Source organism: Strix aluco, chromosome 4, assembly GCF_031877795.1.
Source record: "Strix aluco isolate bStrAlu1 chromosome 4, bStrAlu1.hap1, whole genome shotgun sequence".
Taxonomy (NCBI): domain Eukaryota; kingdom Metazoa; phylum Chordata; class Aves; order Strigiformes; family Strigidae; genus Strix; species Strix aluco.
This window is the reverse complement of record NC_133934.1, coordinates 128934618-128947327: the sequence shown is the minus strand read 5'-3', so window position 1 is coordinate 128947327 and position 12710 is coordinate 128934618. Positions and strand designations below refer to the sequence as shown.

The window sequence follows — 12710 nt, the reverse complement described above, 5'->3', positions numbered from 1 at the left end:
AATAAAAGTATACTCTGAAATTGGGACATATTAACCTTGGAGAGACAGCGAGCACTTTGGAAGATGTGATCAGAACTAGAAGTTGGAGAAACAGTTAAAAATGTGCATTTGGTGGGGAGAAATCAGAAAATGAATAAAAGCAAATAAGGAAACAAGTGGCACGGCAGAAGCGCTGCAGTAAAGCTCTGAGGTTTGAAGTGGATCCCACCCGACCTCTGCCAACTGAGAATGCTCTCACAGAAAAAGAAACTTTCATTTTGGGGTGCACTGAATGTTCTCTCTACCTACGACTGGCATATCTAACCTTTCAATAGGATAAAAAACCATGTGGAAGAAAATGTACAAGGAAAGAGATTGCTTTGACTAACAGAGTAAAGAGAAAATTGAGGTAAAAAGGCCAGGGGGTCTCCAACAGCTGCCACCACAATTTTTAGACATTTATTATAAAAGTAAGTAGTTGTTCCCCACGTCTACTGAGGCTACAAAGAGATAAACAACTTCATATTCAACACTATTCTACTGCATTCAGGTGCACCCTCTGTTCTCTTGAAAGGATTTTCTCATCGTACTGAATTCAAATTCCCAATTCTCACCATCAAGCCCTTTATAATCTCTCGCTTTTGTCTGTGCAAAACTACCCCCTTCATGACCTTGCTGAACCTTTTCTTTTGTCCCTCTCAAGTTTTGTCCTCCAGCACGATGTTCCCAGAAGCAGCAGACTTTCTCCTCCTAAGCACAGATCTCTGTGCAGCGCCCTTTCTGTGAAATCACCCTTCTCTCGCTATTACTCATAGATACACCCACTCTGCCAACTCTGCTTGCTGACCTGTGCCATGTTTTGACTGAATTTCACACTCTTTAGAGGCCTGAAGTGCCTTTGTGAACAGCTTTAGAAACCTACAGGTATAAATCTTACTATCAGTATCAATCAACTCATCCCTTCCAGAATACTCTGCTACTCCTGACTCTAAAAAAGCAAATGCAACAATACCATGATTGCATGAAGTGGCTTTGGAAAAGGTTAGAGAGCCCAAGAAAACAAAAGCAAATGCGTATTTATTGGTCGTAACAACGTCAGTTAAATTAAATGGCTGAGGGCTTTGGTAGTGGAGAAGCAATATGCCATCTAGTGGCGATGAAATGGAGAGAGAATGGGCAGGTAATCAGTTGTCTCCAAGGAGAAGAAATGTTTTAGTAGAGCACTCCTTTGAAAGCAGTGTTACACAAGCAGCAACAAAAAATTCAGGGAGGTAGTGGAACTATTAATTTTTGGAATTCCATTGCTGGCTTTAATGTGAACCAGTTTATGCCACAAAGCCTGGTATCCCATCTATCCCCTCTAATACCAAACTTCCTTGCTTCTTAATATCCCCCAAAATCACCTGTTCCATTGTTGCTTCGTGAAGTTCATTCAAATTCAAAGTATAGATACCTTCTTCCGTGCCAAAGATAATGTACTGATCTAAAAATTGAAGACAAATTGATTATTTCACAAGATCATTACCACTTTGGCAACAGGCAGGTTTAAAATACAAACCTAAAATAACTTTACCTTTAGTATCTGGATGTATCCATGATGTCGCACAATTAATCTTCAAAGGACAACCATCAAAGACTTTGGAAAAACACGCTCCCATCTGAAAAACACCGAAACTGAAACCTGAAACAAGTTTACAGCATAAAGTGTTTATCTTCTGGCACTTGGCCGCTTAGTACACACCTGTGCACACTGTTGCTCTCTTTTTTCAGACACAAACTTACTCTAATATGCCTTGATGCAAAGCATTTTTATCTTCCCCAAAGCTACAACGGTACCTTCCAAACCTTTTTGTAGACTTTGTACACATTAAGAAACACAAAGTCGGATCAGAACGATATGAACAATTTTAAGTACCTACTGGGTAAGAACGAGATTGAGTGTTTATATAAATGCCATAACGAAGGGAAAACAAGCAGAAATGTTGAAGTAATAACACCTTCTCACACCACTACCACCTCTCCCCTTTTCTCTTCGCTAAGCAGGAACTGCCAGTAAGGGATCACAACTCACAGAGTCAGTGAAATCTCCAACCCTTCACATCCAGATTGAATGGTGAAAGGAAGTTTTTAAGAAAAGGAAACAAATATTGTGGATTCAGTACATGAAAAGTATCTGGCTATGAGATACAGAAAATCACCACAGAGGAGCTGGTGGCTTATTCTAGCATATTCTGACACTAAAGAGATGCCAGGACTTCAGGCTTCCAATAAGTCCTACTGCAAATGAGATTTCTTACCAGCACCTTCGGTGTTGGTGGTAAACCATTGATTGCTGGCTTCTGTGGGAAGAAAGAAAGATCATAAAATACCTCCCACGCACTGATGTAAAGCTAGCTAGCTAATATGACAGTGAAATCAGACTGAGAGTCACCATACTTACAGGAAAATCTCTTTTCTCTTTTTTACGTGGCAGTTGAGGGATTTGTCCAGACCCTTCTGCGTTTTCTTCAATGAGTTTCAGCATGCCATCCCCATTTCCTGAAAAGAAGCCCAGACACATTTTGTAGCTCACTTGACAGTGAAATAGAAAATATTTTGTTGCCCTATTCTCTCCTCTCCCCTGTGTCTAGTGGAGAAGTGAGCTCTGAAACTTCCATATACACATCTCAGGTAGCCGAACCCTTCCAAGGGTTTAACCCTTCCGTGGGTCTAATAAGAACCGGCACAGCCATAAAAGAAAAGCTGCACCTCGTATTAAAAAAATTAAATAGCTGATTCTAGAACCGATTTCTTTTTACAGGATGCAAGTCACCTTTAGGAAATGTAACGCATTTACCTACGTCGCTGTATCTAGCCGTGAGCAATCCAGGGCTGCTGATGCTGCTGGTCATACCAACGGGGGAAGAATCATTCTGAGACCCACACACAGGGATACTTTGTCTCCTGTGAGCTGGTGGGGCTCTGTTCTGCGAGTCTGGGAAATGTTTTATTGTCTGACATTTCTCATCATCTGGGAGGTTTTCCTCAGGATAACTGTTTATTCTTGGCTGCAACGAACCAAAGAGGTGAAGGTTACCTGGGAAACGGCACCTGGAAGGACAAACTTCAGACAAGTTTAATTCGAGTCAGACTGCTTCTACACAATCAAACAAACAAAGGCATTTGACAGCAGAATAATCTTAGAAGTATTCTGTCTCTGATGGAAGAATCACAGCAGCAAGCAGAATGCTGAACAAGAACACATCCCACGCAGCACGCTGTACCTACAAGTCACTTTGTCTAGGGCAGCAGTCAAGGCCAGGAGTTGCCAGAGGTCGAGACTGTACAGACTGCAAGTCAGCATAAAATAGGAGGCTGCACAAAGTCTGCTAGCAAATGGTATTTGATAAGACTTTATAACCTACTGAGAGCATCGGACAGAAGCACTGCAGAGGCTGCACAAGTGGCGCTTGCCACCGAAAACTCTTAAAAACCATCATGTCTTACCTTAGGAGGTAGCGGAGGTGGCCCTGCTCGCTTTAGTGTTGATCTACAACAAAAAGGCGCAGTAGTTGTCTTAGTCAAACCAACAACAGAATTACTTGAGAACACAGACTGTAAATAAGACCAGCTAGGTGCATAGAAAAGACGGATCACAGCATTGCACGAATGGGGTTAAACTAGAAGTCCAAGAGAGCGAAAAAAGCACGTTAATCTTGTTAGAAGTGTTGTTTTTTGATAAACTCACGTTCTTTCATAAATGCCAATGTTATAGAGCGTTCTGCGCTGAAGGGTATTTGAAATTAGCAAATAAATATTCGTTCGGGGACTAGTTTGGTGAAGTTTGCAGCTTTTGCTCTGGATCAGACAAATGTGTGGGCACCAGACGAGCTGCACATACCCCACCAGAGCTCTGCAGGAATATCTGCATGTCCTGTCACTACCAGGCCTGGCTCATGATTGATGGATTCATCAACACAAAATCTCCTTTAAAGTATTAGGCACTTCCATAGGCACTCTAAGATAACCTGAGGAAGGAGAGCGAGGGAAGAAAGCATTGCTTTGCAGACATTCTCCTGACAATCAGATAAACAGTCAAGCGTGCGTTAGACCTTTGAGAGCAACCAGCCCTCACTTATTTGTGAGTGGCAAAGCTGCCTGCAGCATTTTAAAGGAAAGAGGTTTTGCCAGAACGCTGCCTGCTTTAGCGAGAGCCACAAGGGGTAAACACAACTGTACGTGAAGGAGGTCCACTCACTCTTCAACATCTTCACTCCCATCGCCAAATTTTGTAAGCAGTCCCCTAGGTAAAATGTTTATAAAATTAAGAGCTCTGCTCTAAGGTCGACACATGCAATTAAACTGATGGGTGACGTCATTTAGTTTCATAACAAGCATCTCCCAGTCCTTTTCAAAACAGTATCTCTCTTATTCACTGCATTAAGCCCTTTTTCATTTAGTATGGTCCTTTCCTTCCCCTCACCCCGCCAGTAATCATTGCAGCTCTCTTCCATACCAGATACCATCAACTCGTCTTTCATTCCCTGCCTGGTATTTTAAGTACTTCTGAAATGCCTAATAACAGTATAAAAGAAAAAAAAAGAAAAAGATGAGAACAGAGGAAGTTACTGGGAGACAAATGGAGAAAAGTCTTTACAAAGGCAGGTTTCCTCCTTTAGTATTATACACCAAAGACACAGAGTGTTTCCCATTACAGTGGGATTTTTTTGTTTCAAAGCTACCCCAGGGTCAAAAAAGAAATTGTGACTAGAGGATCAAAGCAGCACTGAAAATACAATCCTGAAAAAAACAAAAACTGATAAAATTTTGCAAAATGGCAATTGTCAAGCTCTGTCTTCAAAAAACCCATGAACAGCATTAAATCAAAAAAAATCTAAACCATAAATCTAAACCCAATAAAAAGCATTCCTTAATATGTTGTTGTGATGTTGTGAAGTCTAGGCTTCTGCATTTAGGAATCGTGAGGTGGAAGAGAAGCTGCTGCCTTGTGCTTCTTCAGGCTGCAGCAGCCCGGCACAGTCCCAGCCTCTGCATGCAGAGCAGACACCCCCGCACCCCAGCAACTCACACCTCCTTCCACGTTCCACAACGCTCCACATCACTCACTGAGGGATGACCACAGGGGTAACGAACAGGAAAGCAAAAGCATATTACAGAAAAACTAAATTTGGATGAATGTAAAATTTCCCTGCAAGTTACTTCTGAAGGGAAAGCAGCAGACAGTTGCCAACTCGAACTATTTGGAACTAATGAAAAATTTTTAAAAGTCTAACCATCAACAAAAACCACCTTCATAATACAGAAAATTTATAAAAAAATTATTTTAAAATGCTACAATAAGGATGAGAAAAAACAAGAAATAAGTTCAAATCCCTAGGTATACTTTGTGGTATTAATCTTTCCAGTCAAGTAATTCCTGAACTGAAGATATCAATCAGCACTCACTCTGACCAAAGCCAAAGGGCATGAAAAGCAAGGACCCCCCAGCACACATCCTCTCTGTACATCCCTGGTATTACTCAGAATTGCTGGGACAGAGGAGCTATGCATTTCCTGTTTATCTTTTCAAACTGGAAGTGGTTTCCAAGTAAGCAGCACGGATTCACTATCCAGAAACTTTCTGCCTGTCCTCCTTGCAATACTAAATCTTTATCTATTTACCAATTTATAGCCCTAGCAACGTTTGCTACAGCTACATTCAGGCTTTTAATACAGCCTGGTATAGACAATAATGCTCCAGAACCAGAGTCAAATCAATAAGTTGTTTTGCTGGGAGGACCTTCCCTCCCTCCCTGCTCCTCAACCCTGCAGATTCCAGCTGTCTGCAGAAAAACCAGCACTCACGAGAAAGACTTTCAATCTGCAGCTCATCGGGGTCACACAAACAAACCGAGAGAGGAAGGAAAGCAGTAGCTGTCATTACTGGACAAGGAGAGGCAGGGCCTAGAGAGCCACCCCAAAGTTTTACTACGGTGAGAGTGAGAACAGAAAACAGGTTGAACTTAAAAAGACCCAAACACTGGCAATCTCCGTGACACGGCCAGCTTTCCAGGGGGCTGTAATGTCAGCTGACAGCTTATGCAAGACTTTATCTGCAAAAAAGCCAAAGAAATTCACTGTCTGCTACTCAGTTCCAAATAAAGATGGGAAACAGGCTCTTCTAGCTGAGCAATTATTTTAACTGAAATACCACCTTTCCCTACATATGTGCATCAGTCAGTGTTACTGAACTTCCATATTTTTCACTGCAAATTCAAAGATTGCCTTTTAAGGCAGAATCCAGTAATTTTCAGCAAAAGGAAGCCATATACCTTATAAATTCAGGCCTAACCAGTACAGAGTTGTGCTCCCTTACTTCAGGGCTGCTTTATCCCAGGAGAAATCAGTTATAGCATTTCTTTACCTAAAACATTTCACCCCAGAGCACTACCTGACTGTATTACAGAATGCACTCATCACACCCACAGCAGAAGCAGTCGCGCCGTCATACTGAACTTGGTAAAACTAAATCTTCAGAACTGGTTTCTCCTTCCCTTTCTTGCAAGGACCAGACTTCTGGGCTGCAAACATGCTTTGCCACAGGATGTCACAACCACAGCCACGGCCAGCGCAGGATCCTGAACTCAGCCCTTGCAAGGTTACCAGCTTTGCTTCAGAAAATTGACTTTGGCTGTGTTATTTCAGTGTGCTGGCCATACATTTACACTTCACTTTCCATCTACAGCTGGGGACCCACAACAGATTTAAAACAAACTACCGTTTGCGGTTAAAAGAGATTAAAACCCATTCCCCAAGAGAATGATGAACCAACTGCAGAAGGAGAACTGTATACTGGGCAAAATCTCCTTTAACTCTATGAATATTAAAGTGGATTAGGGCTTATGGTTTGACTTTTTTTCCACCATAGCTCAATTTTTCTTTCAGAGCGTATTTTCATATTAAGTCACAGAAATAAAAGATGTTTTTAAACTCGGTACTTACTTGCTGCTCCCACCATCAACAAAAGGATTCCAATGCGAAGCAAAGTCAGTGCCAGCTGCCACAACCTGAATATACAGAAATTTTCATTTTTTTTCCCCCCTGTCAAACTGAAGTACCTTATCCACAGCACACGAAGAGGCCTGAGAGATTCCCAAGCCCTGCAGAATGACCCATAAGCAGCAAATTAAAATTCCAAAGTGGAATAATGTTTTACAATCTAATTATAAAGCGTCTATTGAAAAGCTATCTACTTCAGACTCAGACTTAAAAGCAGCATCTGGAAATGGTATAATGCCAGTATCGAGTGGCAATAAGTAACATGAAAATTTCATGGTGAAAACTCAGCAAGGATTTTTCACAGAAGGCACTTCCAAGACACTCTTCCAGCAAGAGAACATGCTGCAGCCACCTCCAAACTCATCTGAGATGCCATCAGCAGAGGCTGGGATCATTCCTGTCACTAGACATGGCACTGAGGGGACCCCACTGGTAACAACAGGTATAAATCGAATCAGTCACATTCAAAAAAAGATGAACTCATACCTACCTGGTGAACTGGAGTACAGCTGTAAAAAACAGGAATGGGGTTTCTCTGGAGTGCTGAGCACTAACGTCTCCAAATCCAAATTAACGGCAGCTGTTGCTATTCACAACACTTATTAAAAAATGAAGCCCTTGTGTGCACAGGCACATAGCAAGCCCAAAGAACATTAATTAGCTGATCTGCAGTAAACTGCAGAGGGCTGGAACAAACAGCAGCAGCTCACAAGGGGCAAAACCGGCTGCAGGCAAGCTGGCCGCCTTCCAGGAAACAAGCAGCAAATAAACCCTGATGATGGGAAGATCAGGGACCCAAATGCAGAAGGGCCTCTTCACTTTATCAAATTAATTGGCACATGTCATTTTTTTTTCATCTGAGCATGACTCTCTGCACAACACACAGAGGGCAATTAATTTTCTTAAAAATGTGGCAATTGTCTGGGGACAAAGAGTTGTCTTCTCATTACTTTATACTTCAGAGACATATTACTTAGAGTTGGACCACAAAACAATGAAGACACTATGATTTTAATAAATGAAGGAAAAAATAAATAAATTTGTCCTTACTATTTCATCCCGAGCTTCTGTTTCTTTCCGTAGAGGGGGCTCAAACTGCAGCTTATCAACTACAAAAAAATTACATTTTCACATTTAATACATACATTATACTAGGCCCTTTCAATGCTTACTACAGTGAAATGTGTGTTGTAACAGATCTAAATGTTACGTACACAACCCCCTATTTGCCTATAAAATATGACCATCACTTAAGTATCAGTGTTATTGTCTAAATGCTTAAATTTGCAAATATGAAACCCACAAGAAAGAAACAGACCAAAAGTAAATACCAAGTCATTATATGAAAGTACACCAAAACGTAACTAGGTAACCACATGTTACTTTCAATGCATGTGAAAGAGAAGAAAGAGGCTTTTTAACAGCAAGCTTCCTAAAAGTGTGATGTACGTGATGCAGAGGAGCGGAGAGCGTTTACACTACAAAAGATCCAAACCTGAAGAAGGATCATTTCTACCCTCAAAATTTCAACTTAGATCTGAGTAGTGTATTAATATTGTTTTTAAAAGAAAAGGTTATATTAAAGGAAAATGCATTATGTTAACATGCACCCTGGTCAGGACAATTGCCATCACAAATGCTCCATCAGGGTCAAGAAAAGGTTTCATTTAGGAACTTGAAACAATGTGCAGACAAACACGAAATGCTACGGTTTTTTCTGTATTTTCTCATCACACCATGACACTCAACGTACTCGTGTGAAAAGATGCCCTCCTAATTATCAACTCACACTCGTTTTCTGATGTTTGTGTGTTATTAGTGGTTTTGCTGTTTTAAGTAAGTTTGTAGGGTCTGACAGAAATCAGAACTGAAAGGCCATGCTGGTCATGCAAGGTTTCCACATAAACATTACGATGCAGCAATGAGATGGAATGAAACTACAGAAAAATATGCAAGTTTTAATTTTGGTTTTGGAAAAATACGATTGAAGATTCACACATATGTGCTCTTTTCTTCTAGTTTTGTTTCTCAAATGTACCAACAGCATAAGAGACTTTCCAAGGAACACAACAGAAGAATGACACTGACATCCTCCATTGGTAGAAACAAACCACCACCACAAAATGGGCAAAGCACACCAGGAACTTACAGTTTATCTCTGATGCTGTTCTTTCTGCCCTAATGTTCCTGTTCGTAGAACGAATCGTATGGCGGATAACGGAGTGAGGCTGCAAGGGTTATAAACAGAAAAGCTGAGAAAAGTTGTGTGGCTTTCTGTTGGATCTCAATCAACAATCAAACCAACAAGAAGAAAGAATAGCTGCTGCAGTCACATACTGCAACATGCCCTGCCTTTGTCCAAGCCTTGCACAGCCCGTCACAGGATCCTTCTATACACCCACAGCTAAGTGTGACAAGTGTTGTGGCAGTATTTCCTGGCTTCTCCTGCATGGTAACCCTACAAATAGAGCTCTAAAAATGTCAGGGTAGTGCCCCTGTCAAGCTGCAATATTCCCAAAGCAAAGCAAGATATTTATACCGTAGTTTTACCTAAAGACAAAAAATAAAAGATGTCCTCACCTCAAAATCATCATCGTCAACTTCACTGTAGTGTGTATGGTTGTCAGGATTATTAACTTTGTCCAACAGCTCAACTGCTAAAGATCTTGAAAGACCAGGCTGCCCTACAAAGCTATGCTAGAACCACAGAAAAGAACAAGTTATAATATGCAAATGATGTGTAACTTCCATTAAAAAACATCCAATATAGAATGTTACTGAATTTTGCCTGCTTGCTAGGGGCTTGAGTATTTGTTTAATGACTCCCTAATGGCTAGACTTTCTAACCCCTCCATAAGCATGGAAACACTATAATTTTGGCCACTTGTAAATTGGAAATTAAACACTGAGTCAAACAATTACACGTTAACTTCCATTTTTTTACAGCAGTAGTTCAGTCAAGTTTAGGAAGGCAGCAATAGATACATAAACAACTGCTAAATACATTTTTTTTCTATTTGGGTGACAGGAAGGGTCAACATCTATGCAGCTATATTTAAGAGGCTGACGCCCCACCTGCAGAAAGGACAAGGCTGAAGACAGAACACAAAGCAAATTTCTGTAATTCTTCCTACCAAAAATTGTATAAAAGTCTTGATACTCAACAAAATCTTGATACTTCCTACAATTGACCAATGCCTTTCCTTCAGATTTCACCACCCGTGTTGTACAATCAGAGAAAGAAAATTGTTCCAGTTTGCTTTCCTATTGATCTGTTGATCACTTTGAAGCAAGAGATTTCTTACTGATGCCATTAAATGTTCCAAGTTACTTACAGAAAGGAGTCTGTCTGCTGTCGGTCTCTTCTTTGGATTTTTTGTAAGTGCTATTTTGACAAAATTATGGAATGTTGATGACCTTAAAGAAAAATGAGGTTTTATGTTTAATTTTCCAAGAAGATATTTTTGATTTTAACACAGTTACTACACAAATTACAAAAGGATGTGCTAAATTAGAATGTCATCCAGGTACCTCACTGAATAATTACAGTTTCAAGTTAACGAAGTAGGAAAAACCCCATTCAATTCATGGAACTTGCACGGAAAAATTCTGGTACAGAAAATAAACCAAACCTGTATGGTGTTATTTCAACTTTTTCCAGTTTCAACTGTTACAGAATTAGGGATCAGAAATAAAAATGATGAATGATATACCCAGTAAACCCTCAAAATCTAGGCAAACCTACAAATTTCACTGTTCTTGGCTACAGGTAGGAAAATAAAATACAAAATTCTAGACAGAGATTCAACTTACTCTTTAAAATGCTTTGTTGCTATTTTCAGAACAACTTAGGTGTCTGTGTCATATCACCTCTTTTTAGATCTGGGTTATGACCGGACCTACAATTTTTTCAAGCATTTTTCTCACAATTACATTTGTATTACTATGCCTCTCTGGGGACAATATTAGCCCAAGTCTGCTTGCTTTCAAGTCATGTTACAAAAGACATTTCCTCTTCTAGTCTCAACATCTGAGAAGGCAGCACTGGAGGAGTAAAGTGCATTGGCTGGGGTTACACTGAGCAGTTTCAATACAGGAAACATGCACTTAGAAATGTTTTCTCCCTTCCTCTCCATCTGGCCACCCAAACACCTCAAGGTAAAAAGACTGTACAGCAGCATGATGAGCAAAAAATCCTGCATACCAGAATTGGTTTGAGTCTCATAAATAAAATGTTAGTAAGTGTGGTACAAAATCCTGCAGGCACTAGGAAGGCACCACATGTTACAGAAATCATGAAAGGATTAAACAATTACCTGTCCCCTTGAGAGTGGCAAATGCCCTATAATAGGAATTAAGGGAAAAGGATAAAGTAATTTTTCTTCCTAGAACATACAAGGACTGAAGAAGGGAGATCTCATTTCCCTCTGGATCACTGGCAGGGATCGATTTATGTAAGCAGGGCTGTCCTGTCCCATACTCCTGGTTTTCTGTCATGTCTGAAAATGTCTGCTGCTGGACCTGAACCCTCTCGTTTGCTTTCAGACACCTACAGAAAACAACTAGTTGTTTCTCAGTGGAACCTCCTGTAAGTGAAATCACCCCTCAGGTTCCCAAGTTTAAAACTAGCACACGCTATTTTTCAGTGCCTCCCTTCTTCAATAATGACAAATAGTTTTTTCACATTATCTACAAAATATTGAACAAAGGAGAGAGTTTAACCTACCATTTTGCTTTTTCCTTTAGCTTTGGTGGTTGAAAATTACTTTTTGACATTAAAAACAAGGCCCTAAAAATAAAGGAAGAATAATGTTCTTATATGGTACAAAAAATAATTAATTTCATTCCAATATCTAAACACTTTGAATTAATACTGTACGGTAAGAGTCATACTGGTGAAACTGGACTATAGTCTATACTGTGTTAGAGGACAGACACAGTAAAGCTGTTGATTGTCTTATCTTTAAATAAAATCTTCTTATCGTCATGCATAATCCTGTTAAACATAAGGCTACAGCTTCTCCAGTGATCTACTACACCTGTTCTTTATCACATTGTTGTTGACACTACGAAGTTGTGGGGTTTTTTTTAAAATTAAAAATTTCAATGATCATGTCAATTCTAAATTTAAGTCTGTAGCTTCAGACTGATGTCTTAAAAGCAGACACAGCTCACGCACAAAGCCGATGTTTGAGGAAGGAATCCAAGTGTGATTTTCTTAGGTCTGAGCTATGGAGAAGGTTAAACCCTATCTACTGGGACTGAAGGGGACCCTGGAGACAAGCAAGCTCCCCAGCCAGCAGACCTCATCGGGTGAAGATCAAACATGGGCGGCTGAAGCTCTGCAAGTTCAATCGCTGTGATGCCAACCGCCCAGATATCGCAGAGCTGGTTATATCCACCGTTCTTTTCCACCGCTGCAACTTCTGGGGCCATCCTTTAAAAGCAAAGGCATCATTCAATGAGAGCACCAGCCGCTTCCGAATCAGCGCCCGCACGCAGGAGGCACAAAGCTCTTCACATAACCCTAGAGCAGAAACCCCCCCCAAAGAGCATAAGTCAGGGAAAAGCCTGATGTCCCCCCTCCCCTCGGCCGACGTTAGGGGAGCGCAGAAGCACACACAGGTGAGGTGTTTTGCCCAAGGGCACAGGCTGGACAGCAGCGCTAGGAATAGAACCAGTCTCAGGATTCC

The 12710-nt window shown here is 40.7% G+C and overlaps 1 protein-coding gene across 1 annotated transcript in view; it reads right to left on the bottom strand.

The window, feature by feature from the left end:
- MAP4K5 (mitogen-activated protein kinase kinase kinase kinase 5) overlaps positions 1-12710 on the bottom strand; it is a 72495-nt gene that overhangs the window by 15748 nt on the left and 44037 nt on the right. Inside the window, exons 10-22 of the mRNA XM_074821169.1 lie at positions 12323-12454; positions 11744-11806; positions 10353-10434; positions 9598-9714; positions 9167-9245; positions 8068-8126; positions 6961-7025; positions 3466-3508; positions 2816-3026; positions 2420-2517; positions 2277-2318; positions 1553-1637; positions 1383-1462 (exon numbers count right to left, since the gene is read on the bottom strand). Of these exons, the coding sequence (XP_074677270.1) occupies positions 1383-1462; positions 1553-1637; positions 2277-2318; positions 2420-2517; positions 2816-3026; positions 3466-3508; positions 6961-7025; positions 8068-8126; positions 9167-9245; positions 9598-9714; positions 10353-10434; positions 11744-11806; positions 12323-12454 (1156 nt within the window). The remainder of the gene's footprint in view (positions 1-1382; positions 1463-1552; positions 1638-2276; positions 2319-2419; positions 2518-2815; positions 3027-3465; positions 3509-6960; positions 7026-8067; positions 8127-9166; positions 9246-9597; positions 9715-10352; positions 10435-11743; positions 11807-12322; positions 12455-12710) is intronic.